The sequence below is a fragment of the Rutidosis leptorrhynchoides genome, chromosome 2, assembly GCF_046630445.1.
Source record: "Rutidosis leptorrhynchoides isolate AG116_Rl617_1_P2 chromosome 2, CSIRO_AGI_Rlap_v1, whole genome shotgun sequence".
NCBI classification, from domain to species: domain Eukaryota; kingdom Viridiplantae; phylum Streptophyta; class Magnoliopsida; order Asterales; family Asteraceae; genus Rutidosis; species Rutidosis leptorrhynchoides.
In genome coordinates, this window is record NC_092334.1 from 14,140,407 (window position 1) to 14,152,667 (window position 12,261).

At 33.9% G+C, this 12,261-nt stretch overlaps 1 protein-coding gene across 1 annotated transcript in view; it reads left to right on the forward strand.

The window, feature by feature from the left end:
* The first annotated feature begins 5,179 nt into the window (after positions 1 to 5,179).
* The window catches only part of LOC139887619 (uncharacterized), a 39,909-nt gene continuing 32,827 nt past the window's right edge, over positions 5,180 to 12,261 (forward strand). Inside the window, exons 1-3 of the mRNA XM_071870696.1 lie at positions 5,180 to 5,330; positions 5,436 to 5,636; positions 5,736 to 6,214. Coding sequence (XP_071726797.1) covers positions 5,180 to 5,330; positions 5,436 to 5,636; positions 5,736 to 6,214 — 831 coding nt within the window. The remainder of the gene's footprint in view (positions 5,331 to 5,435; positions 5,637 to 5,735; positions 6,215 to 12,261) is intronic.

The window sequence follows — 12,261 nt, forward strand, 5'->3', positions numbered from 1 at the left end:
TTCTCCAAACTTTGACTCATGAAATTCATAATTCCCTTCTTCAAAGCTTGTGGCTATGGAATTCTTGGTGTATAGATCCTTGTTGGTGACGTCCCATTCTTTCTAGCTTCAACCCCCGGTGTCTTAACTTCTTTTGACTGGTTAAATTCACCCTCGGTAACCGGTGTTGGTGTATTAGTTTGGGTATTTGGAATAGATTTTTCTTCAAATATAACTTCAATGGAGTTGATATGCTCCATTGGAACATTTTTTGTGTTGTTGTTATTTAGGTTTTGTTGATTTGAATTTTAATTTTGTTTGTTGGTTCGGTTATTTTTGTTGTAATTGTTATTTGGGTTCACTTGTGTATTTGACGGTAAGGTTCCTTGAGCTCTCTCGCCCACTTGGCTTGGTAATCTTCTGACGGTACTCTCCAAGTTTTGAACGGAAGCTTGTTGGTGTCGAAGTTGTTGTTTTAAGAACTCATTCTCTTTAAGTAGATATGCTTCATTGGCTTCGGATTTCTTCACATAATTTTGTATCAGGTCTTCAATATGTCTAGAAGGTTGAGGTTGTTGGTTTTGATTGAAGTTTGAATTTTTGTTGGATTGGTTGTTGTATTGTTGGTTCGAATTTTGATTGTAACCTTGGTTTTGGTTGTAGCCTTGGTTACCTTGATTGTTGTAACTTGTGTTGTTTTGGTTGTTATATGATTGGTTGTTTTGATTGTAATTGGGTTGGTTGTTGTATGATTGATCGTTATTGTAGTTTCCTTTTGGTTTTGGTTGATGTTATAGGTACGATTTTGGTTGAATCCGGGTGGCGGATTTTGTTGAGGGTTGTAAGAAGCTTGCTTTTGATTCGGGTTTTGATTGTAATAGCCTTGATTGCCTTGGTAAGCGTTGTTGTTTTGGTTTTGAAGACCCACCTCTTTCATAACCTTGGTTGCCGATATAGTTAACATGTTCTTCCGAGTTCATTGGAATATCATCCAAATCAACTTAACTACATTGGTTCAATCTTGGAAGGTTTTTCGCTAGGTGAGGTCCTCCACATTGCTGACAACCGACTTGTATAGCAACAATGGACTTTTGCATCTCTTTATTGAAGGTTTGGAATTGATTGTTTAGGCTCGAAAGAGTGACTTTCCCATCTTCACTCTCTACTTGGGATACGTTTCGTCTCGGGTAATCACTTTGTGAGGAATTCCACTCATAAGTGTGATTTGACATATCTTATAAGAGTTGATAAGCCTCATTCGGTGACTTATACATAAAAATACCCCCCGCGGAAGAATCAAGAGTCGGCCTTGTTCTTTCGTTTGTACCTTGATAAAACGTGTTAACATACTCCTTCTTTGATAAACCATGTGGTGGACACGCCCTTAACATCTTTTTGAACCTTAACCATGCATCTTAAAGTGTCTCATCACCCCTTTGTTGAAATGCATGAATTTCCATTTTTAATCTCTCCCTCTTAGACGGTGGAAGAAGTGGTTAACGAAGGCATCACTTGACGTTTGAAACGTTCAAAATGAATCGGAAGACATATTTCTTAACCAAGAAGCGGCATCACCCTTGAGAGAAATGGGAAATGCCCGAAGTTTGAATGCATCATCGGTGACATTTTTGTATTTGTAAAAAACACAAATATCATTAAAGGCTTTGAGATGCGCGAATGCGTTTTCGTTCATTAGATCTTCATATTGCACATCTTTATGCATTGTGTCATAGTTGCCTCCAACTTTGAAATGTTCGGCATCGATGGGTGGTTTAGTAATGGCGGGTGCAACCATTGTTGGTGCAACTAGTCAATTATTCCACATGGGAGTGTCATTTGGATCTTCTATTGGGTTTTGGTTTTGAACCGGTGGTGGTCCCCCATCGGGTGGTGGTACTTCGGCCATATCTTCAATAAAGAACGGTAATACTTCTAAATTACTTTTTAAACCCTTTTCTTCTCGTCTCTTATATACCCCTTTGACTTGCTTTTCCGGATCAAAAAACGGATGTATAAACGCTTTGTCCTTTTGGGACCTCCTTTTCATTCACAACACAACCAAACAAGGGTTTTCCGAAACACAATAATATACAACAAAAAATGTAACTTTTGTGAAGATGGATCTTCACAAAAGGATCGAATAACCAAAAGATTTGACTCACACCAATTAAGCTAACCGCTCCCTAACAGCGGCGCTAGAAAGTTGATAAGCTTTTTCATACTTGCATTCTTTTAAAAAAATTTAAATTAATCTTGGACTCGACTAATATATGAACCAAAAAACATTAACCAAAAAATGAAATCAATACTAATGAATCAAAACATAGAAATCAGTCAAAACATCGACAAATTTGAGTATATTTTTTTTTTTGTTTTATTAGAAACAATTCCCAAAGAAAATAAAAAAAAAATGTTTTATGAGATCTGAACCTAATCAATCAACATACTAATCGAGAATCAGATTCGTCATCGTAATCAATCAATGCATCACCATGTTCATCGCAGTACCTGAAATTGTAACACAAAAACACATACGCTGATATAGCGATAACAACATACGTTGTATGAGTATTTCGCATTCATCACGCCGACAAGACGACCGTATAAACTTCACGCGGATTCGAGTATTGTGGTGTTAGTATACAAAATTTACACCGATTTGTGGAGAATAACGAAACGGATTTATTGTAAAAGTGTAGAGAGAGAAAGAAGATTTATGGTTTTCTTTTTAGTGTAGTAGAGATTAGTTATTTCTCTTAATGCCCTTAATTTAATCTGGCATCCTTCCCTCATACGTTCAAATCCAAAACCGTCCGTCCAACCTATTTAATATAACCGTAATATAAACTTCCAATGAACATAGACATAGCATATAATCGCCAAATCTTATTAGATAATCACCACTCCCAATTTTTTTATTGGATAAATCACCCCCGGGGATCACCAGATCCAATCTTCACTCAAAATATGATCAAGTTTATAATCTAACACATATGCTTCATCCGATGAGAGTGAAACTGGCCATCATAAACAACAAGAAGTCGACTTTATCAATAACAAGTGTTCGGAATTTATTTAAACCCTATTCTCTCCTAAAAATTCGGGGGAACTTGTTTCTCCCTCACAGCGGCGCTGGTAATCCTTCTCTTCTCCGGTAATTACAGGCGGGTTCAAACGCCGTTTCAGCATGGTTGGCAATACCCGCAACGTACCCTTGAAGGACGGGTGGTATTCCTTGGAACGACGAAACGATAAAACCTCACGGCGGAAGGTGGATGTCGAATTTAACAGCCGATTCAATAAGGACTTTCAATCCTTTTATGTTACCAATTTTCTCGATTATGCTGATGTACCTTCTCTATGGAAGGTTTTCGATAACTATGACTTTCTAGTCGATGTCTATATTGCTAAGAAACGGGCACGTTCAGGCAAACGTTTTGCCTTTATCAGGTTCATGGGTGTAAAACATGTCTTGGCAATGGAAAATTGGCTCGCTGATGTTTGGATGGGTAGTTTTCATTTGTTCGTTGAAGCTTCTAAATTTGATACTGCCGATTTCAAAAAATCTAAAGTATCACATCCTCCAAAACAATCGAGCGAACCTGTAAAAACCTCAAACTCCACTCCGGTTAATGTCTCGGAGAAGGTGGATCTGAAGGGGGTTGAAAACAAAGGCGAAACATCGTACGCTACCAAGGTTTCGGGTACAACACCATCGTTGAAGAAACTGCATATTGACGATTCTGATTTGATTCGGGTTAAGAGTGATGATCACATTATCATGGCAAAGGTAAAAGATTTTGGTGCTCTTTATACGATATATCTGATGTGTTTAGCTGCAGGATTTCATGATTTCAAGATACAATATCTGGGTGGCTATTGGATTTGGTTTAAATTCAGTTCTGGTACGAGTTGTGTGGCGTTTAGGGAGAATACTGACATCATGTCGTTATTTTCTTGTGTTAAAGAGGCATCAGATGATTTCATAGTTGATGAACGTATTGTTTGGATCGAACTAGCAGGGTTACCCACTTGTGCTTGGGGTACAAATGCTTGTAAAAAAGCAGCTTCAATGTTTGGTCGTTTTTTATTTTTTGAAGCTGATTGTAGAATTCCATTGTCTTTAGGGAGGGTGTGCATTGCTACTTATGCCAAGAAGCCGATTTCCACATCGGTCATTGTAGAGATTAATGGTAAAAACGTCGAAGTTGTTGGTCATGAGGTTGGAACTTGGGTTTTTGATATCGATTCTACTATTGATTCAGGAACAAGTGTAAAAAGTGAACCCGAGGCTGAGGATATTCTTAGCGAAGCTTCTGGTAACTCTTTTGTTAATGAAATGAAGTCGAACTCAGACCCTCTCAAAGAATTTATTGGAGTTAATTTAGGTGATAATTCTTATAAACAAGATGATATCAATAATGGTGAAGATTCTGTTAACAACTTTAAGGATGAGGTACCGGTAAACGTTGTTCAGGCGAGTGAAGAAAACATTACAGGATGTACGGAAGATGATTCTCATGTTGATAAACAGGAAGCTTACAAAAAGGTGCATGTTGATTCCGCAAGCTCTAGTAGATCATATTCCCCTGGATATACAGACGAACACAACAAAAGAATCGAGCAACAAGTTTCGGGATGTTCGGTTAATTGTTAAACTCCGTTCTCGATGATTAATCAAGAGTATAAAGCTAATGTTGGATTAGAATCACAAGAGCTAAGTGAAGATATTTTCGGGTTAGGCGAGCTTCTCGGTTACAATATTAAAGGGTGTCACTTTTTGAAGAATCGTGTTCGTGTTGATAGTGGTTTTATATGAAGATACTCTCGATTAATAGTTGCGGGTCAGATTTGTATGTGAAGAGACAATGGATTAAGGAATTATGTGTAACGTGGAAGATTCAGTTTTTGGGAATCCAGGAGACTAAAATGTCTCGGCTCAAAATGTTTAGACTTCGATCTTTATGGGGTAACTCTAACTTTGATTACGCGTTGTCTTTGTCTCGAGGTTTTTGCGGGTGGTATTGTTTCATTGTGGGATCCTAACGCTTTCGTAAAGAGTGGCTTGTGGTGTGATGATAATTTTATTATTGTTAAGGGTACATGGTTACGGGAAAACTTGGAGGTGTTCATGGTTAACGTTTATGCGCCTCAATCTCTATCGGACAAAGTAATATTGTGAGATAAGTTATCTAATTTCATGATTTCACATTCGGGTGACTACATTCTTATGGGTGATTGGAATGCGGTTAGAGTTAATGAAGAGCGATGCGGCACCGATTTTTGCCATCATGATGCTAGGGTATTCAACGATTTTATTGACTCGAATTCTTTGTATGAAGTTCCTCTCGGTGGCTTGCAATTCACATAGCGTAACAAGGCGGGTAATAAACTTAATAAGTTGGATAGATTTTTCATTACTAACAATGTTTTAAATGTTGTTGATGACTTGAAAGGTTCGGTGTTGGCTCAGGGATATTCGGATCATTCACCTATTTTACTTTTCAAAGATAAGGTAGACTTCGGCCCTACGTATTTCAAGATCTTCGAATCATGGTTTGCCCGTCCTGATTTTGAAGATACGGTTCGAAATGCTTGGAGTGATATTGTTGATCGTGATATGGATATTGTGGCCAAATTTCGTGTTTTGAAAGCTCGTTTGAAAAGTTGAATTCACGCTTCGAGATCAACCGAGGCCTCTCGTTTAAAAGAGATCGTGAATAAGATTAATGATATTGACATTGCTATTGATGCAGGTATTGCTGATGAGGTCTTGATTAATGATCGTAATAATTTGTGTAACGAAAGGGACGACATCTCCAAATTGGTTAATCTAGACGTTTTACAAAAATCTAGAGTCAAATGGGACGTAGAAGGCGACAAAAATTCTAAGTTTTTTCACTGTTCATTGAAACACAAAAGAGGATCTCAACAGATTCAAGGCTTGATGGTGGACGGTTCTTGGATAGTAGACCCGAATCGCATCAAAGAAAAGTTTCATGATCACTTCAAAGAAAAGTTTGACTCTCATTATTCTGGTGCTGATTTTTTGCATGTGGACCCGCATTATAAACTTAGTGTTGATGAAGCTAAATTTCTCGAAAGAGATGTAGACGATGTTGAAATTAAACGTGCAGTTTGGGATTGCGGTAGTTCTAAAGCGCCTGGGCCAGATGGTATTTCTTTTCGCTTTATCAAATTTTTTTGGGACATTTTTCAGGTTGAGATTGCAAAGGTATTCGAGCTTTCTTCTCGTCGTGTTCAATGCCTCATGGAGCGAAATCAACATTTTTTTCTCTTATTCCGAAGATTCACAACCCGGTTCGTATCACAGATTTTTGCCCGATCTCCTTGGTGGGTTTCTTCTACAAGATTGTAACAAAAATTCTCACTAATCGCTTACTACATGTGATAGACAAGTTAATAAGTCCCGTTCAGTCTGCTTTTATTTCAGGTTGTCAGATTTGTAGTGACCCGAACTTTTCCATGTTTATATATATATTAAATGAAATTTTTATTTACATGATTAAGTGTTTCCAACATGTTAAGCAATCAAACTTGTTAAGACTTGATTAATTGAAATAGGTTTCATATAGACAATTGACCACCCAAGTTGACCGGTGATTCACGAACGTTAAAACTTGTAAAAATTATATGATGACATATATATGGTTATATATATAGTTAACATGATATTATGATAAGTAAACATATCATTAAGTATATTAACAATGAACTTCATTTGTAAAAACAAGACTACTAACTTAATGATTTTGAAACGAGACATATATGTAACGATTATCTTTGTAACGACATTTAATGCATATATATCATATTAAGAGATATTCGTACATCATAATATCATGATAATATAATAATTTAAAATCTCATTTGATATTATAAACATTGGGTTAACAACATTTAACAAGATCGTTAACCTAAAGGTTTCAAAACAACACTTACATGTAACGACTAACGATGACTTAACGACTCAGTTAAAATGTATATACATGTAGTGTTTTAATATGTATACATACACTTTTGAAAGACTTCAAGACACTTATCAAAATACTTCTACTTAACAAAAATGCTTACAATTACATCCTCGTTCAGTTTCATCAACAATTCTACTCGTATGCACCCGTATTCGTACTCGTACAGTACACAGCTTTTAGATGTATGTACTATTAGTATATACACTCCAATGATCAGCTCTTAGTAGCCCATGTGAGTCACCTAACACATGTGGGAACCATCATTTGGCAACTAGCATGAAATATCTCATAAAATTACAAAAATATGAGTAATCATTCATGACTTATTTACATGAAAACAAAATTACATATCCTTTATATCTAATCCATACACCAATGACCAAAAACACCTACAAACACTTTCATTCTTCAATGTTCTTCATCTAATTGATCTCTCTCAAGTTCTATCTTCAAGTTCTAAGTGTTCTTCATAAATTCTACAAGTTCTAGTTTCAAAAAATCAAGAATACTTCCAAGTTTGCTAGCTTACTTCCAATCTTGTAGAGTGATCATCCAACCTCAAGAAATCTTTCTTATTTATAGTAAGATATCTTTCTAATATAAGGTAATACTCATATTCAAACTTTGATTCAATTTCTATAACTATAACAATCTTATTTCGAGTGGAAATCTTACTTGAACTTGTTTTCGTGTCATGATTCTACTTCAAGAACTTTCAAGCCATCCAAGATCCTTTGAATCTAGATCCATTTGTCTCTTTTCCAGTAGGTTTATCCACAAAACTTGAGGTAGTAATGATGTTCATAACATCATTCTATTCATACATATAAAGCTATCTTATTCGAAGGTTTAAACTTGAAATCACTAGAACATAGTTTAGTTAATTCTAAACTTGTTCGCAAATAAAAGTTAATCCTTCTAAATTGACTTTTAAAATCAACTAAACACATTTTCTATATCTATATGATATGCTAACTTAATGATTTAAAACCTGGAAACACGAAAAACACCGTAAAACTGGACATACGCCGTCGTAGTAACACCGCGGGCTGTTTTGGGTTTGATAATTAAAAACTATGATAAACTTTGATTTAAAAGTTTTTCTTCTGGGAAAATGATTTTTCTTATGAACATGAAACTATATCCAAAAATCATGGTTAAACTCAAAGTGGAAGTATGTTTTTCAAAATGGTCATCAAGACGTCGTTCTTTCGACTGAAATGACTACCTCTTACAAAAATGACTTGTAACTTATATTTCTGACTATAAGCCTATACTTTTTCTGTTTAGATTCATAAAATAGAGTTCAATATGAAACCATAGCAATTTGATTCACTCAAAACGGATTTAAAATGAAGAAGTTATGGGTAAAACAAGATTGGATAATTTTTTTTTATTTTTGTAGCTACGGGAAATATTAACAATTCTATACAAATCATATCCTAGCTAACTTATATTGTATTATACATGTATTCTAATATATTATGTAATCTTGGGATACCATAGACACGTATGCAAATGTTTTGATATATCATATCGACCCATGTATATATATTATTTGGAACAACCATAGACACTCTATATGCAGTAATGTTGGAGTTAGCTATACAGGGTTGAGGTTGATTCCAAAAATATATATACTTTGAGTTGTGATCTAGCCTGAGACGTGTATACACTGGGTCGTGGATTGATTCAAGATAATATATATCGATTTATTTCTGTACATCTAACTGTGGACAACTAGTTGTAGGTTACTAACGAGGACAGCTGACTTAATAAACTTAAAACATCAAAATGTATTAAAAGTGTTGTAAATATATTTTGAACATACTTTGATATATATGTACATATTTGTTATAGGTTCGTGAATCGACTAGTGGCCAAGTCTTACTTCCCGACGAAGTAAAAATCTGTGAAAGTGAGTTATAGTCCCACTTTTAAAATCTAATATTTTTAGGATGAGAATACATGCAGGTTTTATAAATGATTTACAAAATAGACACAAGTACGTGAAACTACATTCTATGGTTGAATTATCGAAATCGAATATGCCCCTTTTTATTAAGTCTGGTAATCTAAGAATTAGGGAACAGACACCCTAATTGACGCGAATCCTAAAGATAGATCTATTGGGCCTAACAAACCCCATCCAAAGTACCAGATGCTTTAGTACTACGAAATTTATATCATATCCGAAGGGTGTCCCGGAATGATGGGGATATTCTTATATATGCATCTTGTTAATGTCGGTTACCAAGTGATCACCATATGAATGATTTTTATCTCTATGTATGGGATGTATATTGAAATATGAAATCTTGTGGTCTATTGTTACGATTTGATATATATAGGTTAAACCTATAACTCACCAACATTTTTGTTGATGTTTTAAGCATGTTTATTCTCAGGTGATTATTAAGAGCTTCCGCTGTCGCATACTTAAATAAGGTCAAGATTTGGAGTCCATGCTTGTATGATATTGTGTAAAAACTGCATTCAAGAAACTTATTTCGTTGTAACATATTTGTATTGTAAACCATTATGTAATATGTAACACCGGCCATTTTTTATTTTTTTTTTCAAACACACAGCGGAAGACTTTATTTACAAACACTATATATGTCACGTCATTACATTAATCCGTGTAATTACGTTTAAGTTTACACAACGGTGTTACGTTATTACAAAACATTATTTATACAAAAGTCCACATCAGAGTTGTAGTGACCCGAACTTTTTCGAACCTTTCTATGATTATATGTTTAATGAAAACTATATTTACATGATTAAATGTTTCCAACATGTTAAGCAATAAAACTTGTTAAGACTTGATTAATTGAAATATGTTTCATATAGACAATTGACCACCCAAGTTGACCGGTGATTCACGAACGTTAAAACTTGTAAAAACTATACGATGACATATATATGGTTATATATATAGTTAACATGATTTTATTATAAGTATGTATCTCATTAGGTATTTTAACAATGAGTTATATACATAAAAATGCGACTATTAATTTAAGAAACTCGAAAACGATATATATAACGATTATCGTTATAACAACGTCTTACTAGGTACATATGAATCATATTAAGATATTGATACACTTGGTTAATTATGTTAAATGATAAGTAAATATATAATTAAGTGTATTAAAAATGAAATACATATGTAAAAATAAGACTACTAACTTAATGATTTCGAAACGAGACATATATGTAACGATTTTCGTTATAACGACATTTAACTGTATATATATCATACTAAGATATATTATATATCATAATATCATGATAATATAACAATTTAACATTTCATTTTTTATAATAAACAATGGGTTAACAACATTCAACAAGATCGTTAACCTAAAGGTTTCAAAACAACATTTACATGTAACGACTAACGATGACTTAACGACTCAGTTAAAATGTATATACATGTAGTGTTTTAATATGTATTCATATACTTTTGAAAGACTTCAAGACACTTATCAAAATAATTCTACTTAACAAAAATGCTTACAATTACATCCTCGTTCAGTTTCATCAACAATTTTACTCGTATGCACCCGTATTCGTACTCGTACAATACACAGCTTTTAGATGTATGTACTATTGGTATATACACTCCAATGATCAGCTCTTAGAAGTCCATGTAAGTCACCTAACACATGTGGGAACCATCATTTGGCAACTAGCATGAAATATCTCATAAAATTACAAAACTATGAGTAATCATTCATGACTTATTTACATGAAAATAAAATTACATATCCTTTATATCTAATCCATACAACAACGACCAAAAACACCTACAAACACTTTTATTCTTCAATTTTATTCATCTAATTGATCTCTCTCAAGTTCTATCTTCAAGTTCTAAGTGTTCTTCATAAATTCCAAAAGTTCTAGTTTCATAAAATCAAGAATACTTCCAAGATTGCAAGTTTACTTCCAAGTTTTCTAAATCCATTCCAAGTAATCATCCAAGATCAAGAAACCTTTGTTACTTACAGTAGGTTATCTTTCTAATACAAGGTAATAATCATATTCAAACTTTAATTCAATTTCTATAACTATAACAATCTTATTTCGAGTGGAAATCTTACTTGAAATTGTTTTCGTGTCATGATTCTGCTTCAAGAACTTTCAAGCCATCCAAGGATCCGTTGAAGCTAGATCCATTTTTCTCTTTTACAGTAGGTTTATCCAAGGAACTTAAGGTAGTAATGATGTTCATAACATCATTTGATTCATACATAAAAAGCTATCATATTCGAAGTGGTAAACTAGTAATCACTAGAACATAGTTTAGTTAATTCTAAACTTGTTTGCAAATAAAGTTAATCCTTCTAACTACACTTTTAAAATCAACTATACACATGATCTATATCTATATGATATGCTAACTTAATGATTTAAAACCCGGAAACACGATAAACACCATAAAACCGGATTTACGCCGTCGTAGTTACAACCGGGGGCTGTTTTGGTTTGGATAATTAAAACTATGAAAAACTTTGATTTAAAAGATATACTTCTGGGAAAATGATTTTTATTATGAACATGAAACCATATCCAAAAATCATGGTTAAACTCAAAGTGAAAGTATTTTTTTCAAAACAGTCATCAAGATGTCGTGCTTTCGACGGAAATGACTACCTCTTTCAAAAACGACTTGTAACTTGTATTTCCGACTATAAACCTATACCTTTTCTGTTTAGTTTCATAAAGTCAAGTTCAATACAAAACCGTGGCTGCTTAAATCACTCAAAACGGATTAGAAACGAATAAATGGCGAGCAAACCAAATTGGTAAAAACTACTCATTTTAGCTACGTGAAAATTGGTAACAAATCTATTCCAACCATAACTTAATCAACTTGTATTGTATATTATGTAATCTTGAGATACCATAGACACATATACAATGTTTCGACCTATCATGTCGACACATCTATATATATTTCGGAACAACCATAGACACTCTATATGTGAATGTTGGAGTTAGCTATACAGGGTTGAGGTTGATTCCAAAATATATATAGTTTGAGTTGTGATCAATAATGAGATACGTATACACTGGGTCTTGGATTGATTCAAGATAATATTTATTGATTTATTTCTGTACATCTAACTATAGACAACTAGTTGTAGGTTACTAACGAGGACAGCTGACTTAATAAACTTAAAACATCAAAATGTATTAAAAGTATTGTAAATATATTTTGAACATACTTTGATATATATGTATATATTGTTATAGGTTCGTGAATCAACCA